The sequence below is a fragment of the Oryctolagus cuniculus genome, chromosome 18 (genome assembly GCF_964237555.1).
Source record: "Oryctolagus cuniculus chromosome 18, mOryCun1.1, whole genome shotgun sequence".
NCBI lineage: Eukaryota > Metazoa > Chordata > Mammalia > Lagomorpha > Leporidae > Oryctolagus > Oryctolagus cuniculus.
The window spans coordinates 23507014-23521662 of NC_091449.1; the positions used below are offsets into that span (position 1 = coordinate 23507014).

Here is a 14649-nt window from a genome sequence, read left to right on the forward strand (position 1 = left end):
CGCCATGCCAGTTTCTGTAAGAAGACAGCGTGCTAACTTCCATAACTTCCAGCTAGCACACACAGCTGGGATCACGCATTTACCCTGAATGACCTCTTCTCACTCTTCCCTTGAGCTGTGCCAACCCCAGCCCTCCCTTTAAAACACCCAGGCACCTCTGCACCACTGGTAATGGAGCTCAGCTCTCTTCAGGAGGTACTGAATAAAATCTGTTTTCACTGCTTTAACTAGTCTCTGGCCTCCAAACAAAAAACAAACAAACAAACAAACAAACAAAAAAGCCTGGACACTCACCCCAAGGAAAGAGTGGAGCCCGCCAAGCAGAGGGCGGGAAGCAGCTCAGGGTTCAGTGCCGGAGCAGAGCCCTCCCTGCAGAACAAGAGCCTGTGCTCTCACGGCAACAGCCAAGCAGGGTGCAGGAACCGAGCCTCCCCAAGTGTGGCAGAGGCCTTTGTCTTTTACTTAAACTTGTTTCTAGCTGACACCACTGAGGTTGTGCTAGAGGCTTTCCCAAGGTCTAAAGAAGAAAGAGAAATCTGTCCTGGGAATGAAATGTGGCTGTCATCGGCTTACCTATGAAGGCTTCAACTGTAATCCCTATTGGCTTCTATGCAACCATTACAGGTTCTGCAATGATGCTAACCCTTGCCAGACAGCAGGTGACTAAATGAAAAATGGCCATTTAACAGATCTCAGGTTGATAAAACTGATTTCCAGTTTTATAAAAAATAAAATTCCATATAAATGTAGTTCTGACATTAATTCAGACAAAGTATGATACAATGCCAGTATCTTCAGTCATCTGTAAAGGGCTCATCGCCCCTTCCCCATTCCTCTGTCCTCAGCCCACCCCCTCCCCATTTCCTCCCTTCCTTCTGACAACCAGTGCAACCTCCTCTGGTTGGGGAACCAGGTGCAACCTCCCCCAGACTCCTTGCAAAACAACTAATTAAATAGATGAGCTGCACAGGGCAGCTTTCTAATTAGATTTGAGGAAAGTTCCCAAGGCTTCCCAGAGCCCCCTAGTTCCACTTTCCACCAGCTGCAAAGTCTTCTCCCTCCCCCACAGCGACAGTGGCAAACTCCCTCCTTAACCACATAAAACCCCAGCCCCAAGTGCACTCCAGACCAGACTTTTCTAGAACAGGATGCTTTTCCCTCTTTGCCTTAATGAAGTGACCTGTCTCCGTTGATGTCAGTTCTCTCATCCCAGGGCGGCAGGGGAGGGGGGTACAAAAGGCCAGAACCCCAGCTACTCCAACCCTAACAATCTGTGTAGTTGCTAAATGTAAATTGGGTAAAGGTAAATGAGATACATGTGTCCACAAGTAAACTTAGGTACTCTTAACACCTTACAGTCTATGAAAAACTCTGGATTTGTTGACAAATAGGTTTTCATAAGCTGTCTATAAATAAAAATAATTCAAGACTGCTCAGAAGTAACTAAGGTTGAAATTCGGGATATTCTTTTAAATTGTGATTTTCAATGTAAATCAAGAAAATCAACAGATGGAAAAAAGGTTGCCAAGTCAAAGCTGTGCTTCTTAGTGAAATAATAAAGAAAGGACATGGATTGTAAGATTGGAATGGAAAAGATAAAACGGTTTAGGTAGTTGCAAAAGGTGTGTGGAAGTCTTAATTGGTTATACAATTTTTTTGTTAGCTACAAAAGTTATCAATCTGTTTTTTTTTTTTTTGACGTAAGATTAAAATCTGATCCTCTGTAAAAGCAATGAGGTTGATGAAATACTTAAGTGTTAATAGATATTTGGGAAAATAGTCTTTTTGTATCCTACTGAGATAATCGTTGTCTCATTAAGTTCTACTTGTTTAAAAACAGCTGAGTTCTAAAAGTTTCAAAGTTTTAAAAGTCTGTTTAAATATGGACTTGTTTTACATGTCAAGCATAGAAAGCCAAGACACTGTGGCAAAAATGTTCTACATGAAGGATCTCCGTGAGGCCCCAGTGGAAAGCAGCAGCCATCAAAAGAGGATGTACTTTTCTCTAAAGGGAGGAGAGAACTTCCACTTTGCTTCTGGCCTTGTCCAAATACTGAGAGTTGTGGACTCAAAAGGCTTCCTTAGTCTAGGCAGCTCATGTCAACAGCCTCGGGTGGTCACTGACATCATAGATTAAAAAAAAATTAACACTCTTAAGATTTCTTTATTTGAAAGTCAGAGTTAGAGAGGTCTTCCATCTGCTGGTTCACTCTCCAATTGGCCGCAATGGCCGGAGCTGTGCCAATCTGAAGCCAGGAGCCGGCGCCCACGTGAGATGTCGGCGCTTCAGGCCAGGGCGTTAACCTGTTGCACCAGAGCCAGCCCCATTAATTTTTTTTTTTTGTCTTTTCTTTTCTTTTTTTTTCTTCCGACAGGCAGAGTGGATAGTGAGAGAGAGAGACAGAGAGAAAGGTCTTCCTTTTTGCCGTTGGTTCACCCTCCAATGGCCGCTGCAGCCGGCGCACCGGGCTGATCCGATGGCAGGAGCCAGATACTTATGTGCAGATTGTGTGTCTATATAAAAATTATTAAAAACTGCTAAATTAACACAAATTACCTTTCTGGTGCACCTGACTTAAATAAATATGATAAATAGGCTGTTCTCAATTTGTTGGTAAAGAAAAACTAAAAAAAAAATTTTTTTTAAGTTATTGACATGTTTGCATTTGGGTCTGCTGGTCAAACAAGTTGCACTTGTGTTAGGTATTTGCAACCATAAAGGTGTACTATTTATCTAAAAACAATATAGTTAGAGGTATAATACAGTGCTCATTGCTCCCTCTAAAGTCCAAGTTAAAGTTGTTCTTGGCAAATTAATAACAAAATTTATAGACAAATTAGTGAAACGATCTTCATGTTTTGATCTTACTTAAAGAACATAGCTCTCCTCATGGGCACTGCATTGTTTCAAAAAAAAAAAAAAAACTGTCAAAACATGCCTGTGACTACAGACTTCTAGCTCAGCCACCAAAGATTAAGGACAGAACTCAACAACCCCTTAACTGACATCTTAGAGGATGCCTCTGTGGTCTGCTTTAGCAGGAGGAATGTAAAGATAGCTGTCAAGCCAACTAATAGATACTTTACACAGTGTTCTGCCATCAACGAGACCCAGTGAGGCCAGTCCATCCCAAATGGCATCAGGCTTCAATTTGGAAAGCCAGGAGATGGGGCAAACAGCCATCCTGAAAAAAGCCAGCCTCTACCAAATTCTGTCAAGAGCTGGGTGAATGGAATTGCCTTGGGGCTGAAGGGATCCCAGGTTAGAACCACAGATCCTACTGGCTCCAAGCTCAAAGAGCCCTTTACTCTGCCCGGCTTCCAAGATAACTACTGCCATTGAGGGCAAGGCCTCGGGTCAGGACAGGCAGGACTGCAATCTTCCTTTCAGAAGTGCCGCCTCTTCTGTACTAACCTCCTGTTCAAGCCAGCTCTTCTCCCAGGCCGCCTAGGTAATGGAGTCAACAGGGCGTCTTCCCTCAAGAGGTTCACACCTTTCTTATGATGTCTCTTCCACTATCCCATGTAAAGACAGAGAGAGGTCGGGCCTCATACGTACCTGGCCAGGCCTACATGCCTCTCTCTGTGAGAAAACCTGCTCCTGGTTTAGAGAACACATTTCCTAGGTACTCTAATAACGATTCAATCTTTTTGTTTTAGATCCTGTTGTATCTAATTTGCTTGTTAGACCTGCAAATTCCAGACTTAGAAAGCCACAAAGTGGGGAAAAGTCCTCTATTGTAAAAAAGCCTTCTCGGGGCTGGCGCTATGGTGCAGCGGGTTAACACCCTGGCCTGAAGTGCTGGCATCCCAGATGGGCGCTGGTTCGAGTCCCAGCTGCTCCACTTCCGATCCAGCTCTCTGCTATGGCCTGGGAAAGCAATAGAAGATGGCCCAAGCCCTTGGGCCCCTGCACCTGCGTGGGAGACCAGGAAGAAGCTCATGGCTCCTGGCTTCAGATCGGCGTAGCTCTGGCCATTGTGGCAAATTGGGGAGTGAAACAACGGAAGGAATACCTTTATCTCTGTCTCTCCCTCTCACTGCCTAACTGTACCTCTCAAATAAATAAAATCTTTAAATCAAATAAAAAAGCCTTCAAACAGATAAAACAAACTCTTAGAAATAAACAGACCCTTGTTCCATCCACCCCTACTACAGTCAAAGTCCTCAAGATAGCTCCCTGGACCCACCACAACACAGACAGGCAGGTGGGCTGACACTGGAGTGCAGCTCAAATCCAGCAATACCGTACAAGCTGAGCCTCTGACACAGGAGGGTCAGCCCTAAAGAGACCAGCAGGGCCGGTGGCTGCAGAGCAACTCTGGAAGTGGACTGACTTACGCAGGGCCGAAGCTTGAGGGAACAGCTGCCCAGTTAAATAAATGCAGCAATCCTTTAGTTTTTGTCTCTTTAGATTGGTTTTAAAATTTTAAGCAACTTTTGTATACAAATAGGTGATGAGGACAAGATCATAAAAAAATTACTGATCAAACGAAAAAGGTCACCCTTGGGGCAGGGGTTGTCCATCCACCTCAGCGGAGGGCCCGACTGGACCCTCAGCACCATGGGCTATGCGCCTTGAGGGGTGGCTGACAGTAATGGAGGCCCTTCATGCGATGCTGCGCAATGCTGGGGGTGGGATGCCCCCTAGCACCTGTGGGGGCCATAATTAAGAAACGGCTGTTTTCCCCTGAAGTGATCTAGAAATACAACACAATTCCAGCAGGTTTAATGATGGATTTTTGCAGGGAAGGGGTGGTTACAAATCAGCATGCTAATAATGAGATCCTCCTTGGAAAGACAAAGGAATTAGGGGCTGGTGCTGTGGTGCAGCGGGTTAAAGCCACAGCCTGCAGCGGCGGCAAAAAATATAGGCGTCGGTTGGAGTCCTGGCTGCTCCACTTCCGATCCAGCTCTCTGCTATGGCCTGGGAAAGCAGCAGAAGATGGCCCAAGTCCTTGGGGCCCGGCACCTGCGTGGGAGACCTGGAAGAAGCTCCTGGCTTCAGATCAGATAAGCTCTAGGTGTTGCAGTCATTTGGGGAGTGAACCAGCAGAGGGAAGACCTCTCTCTCTGGCTCTACCTCTCTCTGTAACTCTCACTTTCAAATAAATAAAAATAAATCTTTTATTTAAAAAAAAGACAAAGGAATTAGAACAGCCTAAATAATCATGAGAAAGAAGAACACAACTGGAGGACTCACTATCCGACCTCAAGTCCAAGTCTCAGCTGTGAGTCTACAGCCATCAGGTGAGGCTGGCGCTGGAGAAAGGGCGTGGGTTCCAGTCACAGCTGCTCTACTTCCAATCCACCTCCCTGTAATGTAATGTGCCTGGGACAGCAGTGGAGGATGGCCCAAGCGCTTGAGCCCCTGCACCCATAAAGGAGACCCAGATGGAGTCGGGGCTCCTGGCTTTGGCCTGGCCCAGCTCCCACCTTTGTGGCCAATTCAAGAGTGAACCAGCAGATGGAAGATCTCTAACTCTGTCAAAATCATCAATCTTTAAAAAACAAACAAACAAAAAACCTTACAATACTAACTGTATACAGGGATGAAGAGCAAATAGAACTCATACTTTTTTTTTTATTATTAGATAGAGTTAGTGAGAGAAACAGAGAGAAAGGTCTTCCTTTCGTTGGTTCACAACCCAGATGGCTGCTATGGCCGGCGCATTGCGCCGATCCGAAGCCAGGAGCCAGGTGCTTCTCCTGGTCTCCCATGCGGGTGCAGGGCCCAAGCACTTGGGCCATCCTCCACTGCCTTCCCGGGCCACAGCAGAGAGCTGGACTGCAAGAGGAGCAACTGGGAGTAGAACCCAGAGCCCACATGGGATGCCGGCACTGCAGGTGCAGGATTAACCAAGTGAGCCATGGCGCTGCGCCCCCCCCCCCCTTTTATTAGACAGGCAAAGTCAGACAGTGAGAGAGAGAAAAAGGGAACTCAGACATTTTTGACAGAAATGCAAAAAGGCAGTTATGCTGGAACACAGTCCATCAGTTTCTCATAAAGTTAAAACACAAGCAATTCCATCCTAGTTATTCTCCCAAATGAAATGAACTCGAGTCCATACAACTACCTGTAGGCAAAGATTATAGCAGTGTTGTTCATCATCTCCCTAAACTGAAACAACTCAAGTGGCCTGTGAGTATAAACTGCTGTGTGTGCACACCACGGAATACTACTCTGCCACTGACCCTACGCAGCAACACAAAGCAGTATCCAATGTGTCGTCTTTGAAGAAGCCACAGTGAAAGGCCACTACTGCTCTGGGATTCTGCATGCACCCATTTCTGTGACATTCTAGAAAAGGAAAAACTAATAGCAGCAGAAAACAATCTTCTTTATAAAGCATTACAGGTAGAGAAAGATACAGCTACAAAGGAGCTTCATCATGGGAATATGGGGAAGTGAGGAAATGCTTCTGCATTTTGACTGTTGGGGTGATTACACGATGCTATGCATTTTTCAAAATACAGAAGTCTACACAAAAAGGAATGAATTTTTCTGTAAATAAATTATACATCAATTAAAAAATAGGGGTGGGCTTTTGTCATAGCAGTGAATCCTCAGGCAGGGTCTGCGTTCCACATGGGAGTGCTTAGGTTTCCGTGCACGTTCTGATGCCGATTCCAGCTTGCTGCTAATCAGTGCACACTCTAGGAGGCCTCTTGACCACGGCTTGAGTGACTGGGTCCCTGTCCTCAGTGTGGGGGACTCAGGGTGAGTTCCCAGCTCCAAGCTTTGGCCTGGCCCCGCCTTGGCTACTGTGGGCATCTGGGGTGTGAACAAAGGGATGGGAGAGCTCTGTCTCTCCTTGTGTCTCTACCTTTCAAATAAATAAGAGTTTGGTGGGTGTCCCAATATTGATACTATTTTCCACACTTTTCTGCATCTCCAATGTATTTTCTAATAAAAAGTTAAAATTTTTAAATTAATCTGAATTTTTAAAAAAGATTTACTTATTTATTTCAAATGCAGAGTTAGAGAGGGAGGGAGGCAGAGAGGGGGGCAGAGAGAGATCTTCCACCCACCAATTCACTCACTCCCCAAATGGTTGCAATGACCAGGGCTGGACCAGGCTGAAGCCAAGAGCTTCATCTGGGTCTCCCACATGGGTGGCAGAGGCCCAAGCACTTGTGTCATCTTCTGTTGCTTTCCCAGGCACATTAGCAGGGAGCTAGATCTTAAGTGGAGCAGACGAGATTTGAACAGGTGCCCATATGGGGTCCTGACATCACAGGTGGTAGCTTACCTTGCTATACCACAATGCTGGCGCCAGCATCAATTTTTTTTTTTAAAACATCTTGTCCTCTGACGTGGCATAACTTATGTAGCATTTTTACTAAAAGTGTCTAACCTAAATATATTAATATAGTTATAATTATTGAGGAATACTTTGCAAAGTGACTGCCCTTATTCTTCAGAAATTTCAGTATCATCAAAGATAGACCAATGTACTGCCTGAATGAACTCTACAAGGCCATGACAATTAAATGCAGTGTGTAGTTCTGGGTTCTTTATCAGAGAAAACAAGCTACAGTAGACCTTATCAGGACAAAGGGAGTACAGACTGTGTATCAGGTAACAGACTTGCACCAACATTAAATTTCTCAAGTGTGATGATTACATTATAGTTCTATAAGATGAAGTCTTTGTTCCTAGAAAAATCACTTAAGTGCTCTGAGTTCTAGACTCATTCTCAAATGGCTCAACCAAAAAAGAAAAAGTAATTTTTACATACACATATTTCTGAAGTGCAAACGCAGCAAAGCGTTACCAACCAGTTAGTGTGGGTGTAGTACACACAGGCATTCATGATGCTGTTTTGTGTTTGAAAATTTTCCAAAGAGTAATTTAGGAAAGACGTTTACAAAGCATTCTTAGGGGTGGGCGTTTGGGGCAGCAGTCAGGTCACGGCTTGGGATACTCAGAGTACCTGGTTCACATCAAGGCCACACAACCACCAATCCAGCTTCCTGCCAACGTGCCTACTGGTCAGGCAGCAGATGATGGCTCGAGCACTGTGCCGCTATCACCCATGTGGGAGACCAGGACTGAGCTCTAGGCTCCCAGCTTTGGCCTGGCCCAGCCCTGGCTGCTGTGGGCATTCTGGAGTAAACCAGCAGATGGAAGAACTCTGCTGACCTGTTTTCCCAATGAAAATACATAAATAAATTTTTTAATGTTAAATGTTGAGGCTGCTAGAATGTTTCATTTAAAAAAAAAATCTGCTTCTAAAACCTGTAAAATGCAAGCCGGGCCCAGTTTTTGCAGACAGCAACACACACAGTTCTAGTTGCCAGTTCCTCCAGGAGCTTCCCAGGGAAGGCCGAGGACTACTGCTTTCTGCCACTGCTCCAAGGCCACGTGCCCAGCCATCAGGGTGCTACGGCCTCCCAGATTTCAAACACAGAAGTGTGTGGCCCGGGCTGCTTTCCTCATATATGCTGTGTGTACTTATGTATTTGAAAAGCAGAGTGACAGAGAGAGATGGACAGCAAGAGCAAGGTGGGGGATGGGAGAGAGCTCTTCCATCTGCTGGTTCACTCCCCAAATGCCCACAACAGCCAAGTCTGGGAGGAGGGAAGGAACTCCACTCTGACCTCCTACACAGGGGCAGGGGTCAAAGTACTTGGGCCATCATACGCTGCCTTCCCATGTGAGCACACGGGAAGCTGGACCAGAAGCTGAGCGGTCAGATCTGAACAGGCACCCTGAGGTGCGATGCAGACATCACACGCGGCACCTAACCAGCTGGGGCGTGCGAGCCCTCCTCCCATTCCTGGCAGCCAACAGCTCTTCTCTGCCCTCCTTAGCCAGGAGAGGTCTCGGCCCCGCCAGATGTGGCAGAGTCTCCTGCAGGCCGGACTCTTCAGGAACAGCACAGCTGCCCTGCTACAGGGCTCCTGGTGATGCGGCTCTCCAGGTACAGCTCTCGCCTCTGTCTGCGTCACTCAGGGAGGCCGCTGTCTTCTGGGTCGCTGCTTCTCTTCTCTGCCGGGTTCCTGTCTCATGACCACCAAGAACCAGTTCGAGTCCCGCCTGTTCCACTTCTGATCCAGCTCCCTGGGAACGTGCCTCGGGGTCCCAGTGCTTGGACCCCTGCCACCCACATGATAGGCCCGGATGGAGTTCCTGGTTCCTGGCTTCAGACTCTGCCAGATCTGGCTGTTGCGGCCATTTGAGGAATGGACCAGTGGATGGAAGACCTCCCTCTCTGTTGGTCTCTGTCATTCTGTTATTCAAATAAGTAAATCTTTTTATTTTTATTTATTTATTTATTTTTTATTTATTTATTTATTTATTTTATTTTTTTGACAGGCAGAGTGGACAGTGAGAGAGAGAGACAGAGAGAAAGGTCTTCCTTTGCCGTTGGTTCACCCTCCAATGGCTGCCGCGGCCAGCGCACTGCGGCCGGCGCACCGCGCTGATCCGATGGCAGGAGCCAGGAGCCAGGTGCTTCTCCTGGTCTCCCTTGGGGTGCAGGGCCCAAGCACCTGGGCCATCCTCCACTGCACTCCCTGGCCACAGCAGAGGGCTGGCCTGGAAGAGGGGCAACCGGGACAGAATCAAGTAAATCTTTTTAAAAAGTCGTGGCAAACTCCAGATAAAATTCATCCTTTTGGGCAATTTTAAGTGTACAGTTCAGTAGCATTACGTAGACTGGCACTGTTGTGCAACCGCGAGCACCAGCCATCTCCAGAATTCCTCACCTTGCAAAAGTGAATCTCTGCCCTGTACGCACAAACCCAACCTCTGGCAGCTGCCATTCAACTCGCCCACAGAATCATACAGCACGTGGGCCTTTCTGCTTGGCTCACCTCACTTCATATGACATCCTCACGTGTAAGAGGACACCTCAAAACTAACTAATGTGAAAGCTAAATAATTTCCCATCCTACATGCACACCACCCTGAGGGTACCCCATCACCTGTTGATGGGCACAGGGTGGGAGGGGGCACCGTATCCATGGAAATGCCACATCAATCTGGATCAGGACAGCCGGAACCTGGACCTCACTGGGGCAAATACTCCTATAAGGGACAGAAGATTTGCTCCAAGGGTGAGCCAGGTCGCAGTCATAAGTGGAGGCCGGGCAGAGCTGAGGGGAGACACAAGCAGGTTCCAGGGCCCAACACACAGACGGGTTCCCAAGCAGGAGGGCACGAGCCCAGCACTTCTTGCCCAAGTCCTGCACCCACGGGCGTGCACGTGGCACGATGGGTGAGAGCCCTTTCACAGGAAGGAATTGGGACTGACATATTTAGGACTGATGGAGAACATTGACTAGTGCAGAGGAGCCTCCCAGGGAGACCTGAAATCCCTTCAAAGTCTGAGAGCCGGGGCCGACGCCATGGCTCACTTGGTTCATCCTCTGCCTGGGGCGCCAGCGAACCATATGGGCGCCGGGTTCTAGTCCCAGTTGCTCTTCTTCTAGTCTAGCTCTCTGCTGTGGCCCGGGAGTACAGTGGAGGATGGCCCAAGTGCTTGGGCCCTGCACCCGCATGGGAGACCAGGAGGAAGCACCTGGCTCCTGGTTTCAGATCGGCACAGCGCGCTGGCCGTGGCGGCCATTTGTGGGGTGAACAAAAGGAAGGAAGACCTTTCTGTCTGTCTGTGTCTCTCACTGTCTCTAACTCTGTCAAGTAAATAAAACAAATTGAAAAGTCTGAGAGCCAGGCCTCCTTGCAAGGAGTCAGCGGCTTCGGGGGTGTGTGACGCTCTGGTCGGGTGAATCCACAGAACACAGACACCACCCATCCCCCTCCTTCGCGGCGCCCCTCCCCATCCCACACCCTGGCTCCGGTTTGTAAACTCCCTCCTCCAGCGCCTCCCCTCAGTCTTCCTCGGGAGCCCTCCCTGCACCTCAAGTCTCCCAGGTGGCGGCCCATGCCCGCCCCGGGGACCAGGACACCCGCGTGAGGAGAGGGCGGCGTGGGGGGGGCGGGGGGGGTCCCAGAAGCCGAGCCCTGAGGGCTGCGGGCGGCGGGGGAAGGGCGGGAGCCAGGTCCACGGCTCCCCGCGAGGGGCCCTGACCTAGGGCGGACGTGGGCTGGGGTGTGCGGGGCACCGACACACCTGCCAACGTGCCCGAGTCAGGCACGCACACCTAGTGCGAGACAGCTCGCAGCAACCGCCCTCCGGGGTTGTCCGGAACAGCGCACGCGCCCCCTTCTGAAGCGACCCCCACCCGCACTCCAGCCTCCCGCCTGCACCGACCCGGGCCCGACCGTCCGTGCGCGGGCCGCTCGCTCACCTGCAGCACCAGGACCTGGAGCATCTTCGCCGCGCCTCTGGCCCGCTCGCCCTGGACGACGCGCCCGGCGGCGGGCGTGGCGGGCGTGGCGGGCGTGGCGAGCCGCGCGGCCCCTCCCGCCGCCCCGGGGGCGGCCCCTGCCATCGCGCCTGACGCCTCAGGCCTCTGCGGGGGCCGCGCCCACCAGCTCGACGGGGACTCCAGCTTCCTGCCCTGGACGCGCCCCCGCCTGCAGGCCGGCCGCCACGCCCCCCAGTGCCGCGCCTCGTCTTCCCACCCGACGCCGCCGCCGCGGGCGCGCTCTGGGCTCCTCGTCGGCTCCACCCCGCGCCCCCGGCCTCTCGTAATGGCGCCCGCCCCCGCGCCGGCCTCCAGGCGTCCAGAAGCCACGTGGGCGCCCAACGGCCCCGGACAACGGCCGGCCTTGCGCAGCGCCGCCGTGCGGCGGGGAGGGGCGTGGGGTCCCGCGGTCCTGGCGCGCGGCTCGCTTCCTGGGCCGCGGGGCGCCCGGGGGCTTGGGGACCTGGGCTGGCCTCCCCGCCGGGAGCGCGCGGGGCCTGCTGGGCTGTCCACCCCCAGCGTCCAGCGGGCCGCGCTCCCCAGGTCTCTGTGCTGGGCTTGCTTGTCTTAGCAGAAGTGTGCACGACCCCGTCCTCTGAGTGGGCCGGGGTCTGCAGCTCCTGTGGCTGAAGCAGCCACCAGAGTTCTCACTTGGAAGGCTCTGTCCCCGCACCCAGAAGAAGCTCCTGGCTTCTGATTGGCCCAGCTCTGGCCATCTGGGGAGTGAACCAGCTGATGGAAGACCTTTCTCTCTGTCTTTCCCTCTCTCAAATAAATAAATAATATTTTTTTAAAAAAATGAAAGAAACCTCGACACCCCCCCCCCAAATCCTGGGCCAGGAAGCTTTTACAGCTGAATTCCTTAATATTTCAATGGGGGGTGGGGGTGGGCACAAGGTTTCTTAAGCTCTATGTGGAAATGTGTTAATTGATTGGGGCAACCAACAAAATAGTAGAAGACCAGATTAGAGAGAGCATGGGAATTGTTAGGTTCTGTGCTTGGGGGAGCAAGATGTTCAGGTAAGCCTCTAGTTTTAAAAAATAAGCTCGACTCTCTCGGTAACTGACTTTCAAGTAAACCTTTAAAAAAAATAAAAATTCAAGGAAAAAAAAAAAGCTTGATTCTACAGGCCCCACAGGTGTGTGCTTGACGTCCCCCAGGAGGACCTTGGGAAAGGACAGGTGTGCGCCTGCGAGTCAGGCAGGAAGCTGCTGATGGGGAGCATGGTGTTCACCTGGTGCTGGGGGGGGGGGTGGCGAGGAAGCAGGCTACATACCTGGCAGGCCAGCACACCTGTCGACAGGTGAGACGTGGAAGGTCCCGAGCCTGAAAGGAGGTGGAGAACACGGGCAGGCGATGTGCCAGCGCGGTGGCTGGAGCCCCTGCGTGCGGTGTCCGTCTGCACTTGCATTCAGTTTCCTGCGATGTGCATGAGAAGCAGCAGGGGAAGGCCCAGGTGCTGGGTTCCTGCCACCCACGTGGGAGATGCAGCTGTAGTTCCTGCTTTCAGCCCGACTCGGCCCTGCTACTGAGGGCACTTGGGGAATGAACCAGTGGATGAAAGATCTCTCTCTCTCTCCCTCCCTGCCTCCCTCCCTTCCTCCTTCCTGCTCTCTCTCTCTCTCTCATTTTGCATTTCAAATATATAAAATTGTTTTAATGAAGAATGCAAGGGACAACCTTTGTCTTTTTTTCTTTGATTAACTCATGCTGCAAAAGGTGATCCTGAAACATTGTCACAAACCTGCTTCCAGAAAGTGGAACTATTTGTACATCACAGTGGCCTTACCAAGCCCAGGGTCTTTGGCTCACTTGCAGATAGAAATTGACAAGGGGCCAATATGCAGCCCAGAAGGGTTTATGGGGCGCTCATGCTCCAACACAGGGATAGCACAGCAGGGTGAGCTTCCATCAACTTGCTGTCCTATGGGAGCCGAACAGGTGCTTTCATGGGGGTGGGAAGGCATGCCCGTTCCCCCAGTACACACGGCACTTCAATCTGGCTCAAACCCCCGGGCACAGGACAGCATTTGGCACCCAGCTAGGTGATCTGCACAGGCACCGCTGATTTGGCTTTCACTGTTTTTGCACACGACACACCACAGCAATGGTGCTTGATACCATCACCCCGGAAAGTTCACATGAGGCCATTTTGGGCATGCTTGAACGTTCAGGAGTCCCTACCAGGGCAGCAGGGGTCACTGCCGGTGAGGATCTGACACTCCTCGCTCCTGATTGGTTTGGAGCTAGAAATGGACACGTGTCCAGTTGTGAGGAGCTTGATATTTTTCTAAATGAGTCCTGTTTCTCTCCTGTTGCACTGGGATGGATACTCAAAATGAGGCTGCAGCCACCCAGTCTCTTAAGACTGCAGAGTTTCAGAATCTGTACCTGTAACCTGCTCCCCCCTCCCCCAACTCTGATGCTAATGGGAACATTTTTTGTTTGTTTTTTAAAAGACCTTGCACCATTGTTTTGGACATTTGGTGCAGCAGTTAAGACACAGCTTGGTATGCTGGTAGCCCCTATCAGAGTGCCTGGATTTGAGGCCTGGCTCCACTTTGAATTCCAGCTTCCTGCTCGCCTAGACCCTGGGAGGGAGTAAGTGACAGCCCAAATATTTGGATCCCTGTCACCCACACACGAGACCCAAATTGAGTTTGGGGCTCCTGGCTTCAGCCTGGCCCAGCCCTGGCTGTTGCAGACATTTGGGGAATGGATCAGTGGCCAGGAGATCTCTGTCTCTCTGCCTTTCAAATAAACAAATGTAAATAAAAATTCTAAAACTTTACAACATAAACAGGTAGAAAGAGAACAAGGTTGTGGAAAAAAGGAAGACGTAGTATGGTGCTGCCATATCGTCCCCATTGGGTGTCTGGGCCACTTTGGAGCAGAGCAGCTGGGGTTCAGGCTCTGTGGTCTGTAGGAACCCCCAGAAGAGCCCAGGGAAGAGTTGGCCACGTTAAGTGGAAAAAGAAAGCAATGACTGATTACGATGACTTTGCATTTTGGGTCTGGATTTGCCACTCCTTTCCTGATGCGAAGACACCTAAAGCTTAAGAAAAACATTGGGGGCAGGCCCTTGGTGCAGTGGTAAAGCCGCTGCAGCCAGGTCCTATATAAGAATACCTGAGTTCAGGCCGGCATCCTGGCTCACTAGGCTATTCCTCCGCCTTGCGGTGCCGGCACACTGGGTTCTAGTCCCTGTCGGGGCACCGGATTCTGTCCCGGTTGCCCCTCTGCCAGGCCAGCTCTCTGCTGTGGCCAGGGAGTGCAGTGGAGGATGGCCCAGGTGCTTGGGCCCTGCACCCCATGGGAGACCAGGACAA

At 50.6% G+C, this 14649-nt stretch overlaps 1 protein-coding gene across 1 annotated transcript in view; it reads right to left on the reverse strand.

Annotated features, from left to right (window-relative positions):
- LOC138846717 (putative ATP-dependent RNA helicase TDRD12) overlaps nt 1-11722 on the reverse strand; it is a 35927-nt gene extending 24205 nt beyond the window's left edge. The window contains exon 1 of the mRNA XM_070063271.1: nt 11260-11722. Coding sequence (XP_069919372.1) covers nt 11260-11403 — 144 coding nt within the window. The 5' untranslated portion in view covers nt 11404-11722. The remainder of the gene's footprint in view (nt 1-11259) is intronic.
- Nucleotides 11723-14649: the final 2927 nt, after the last annotated feature.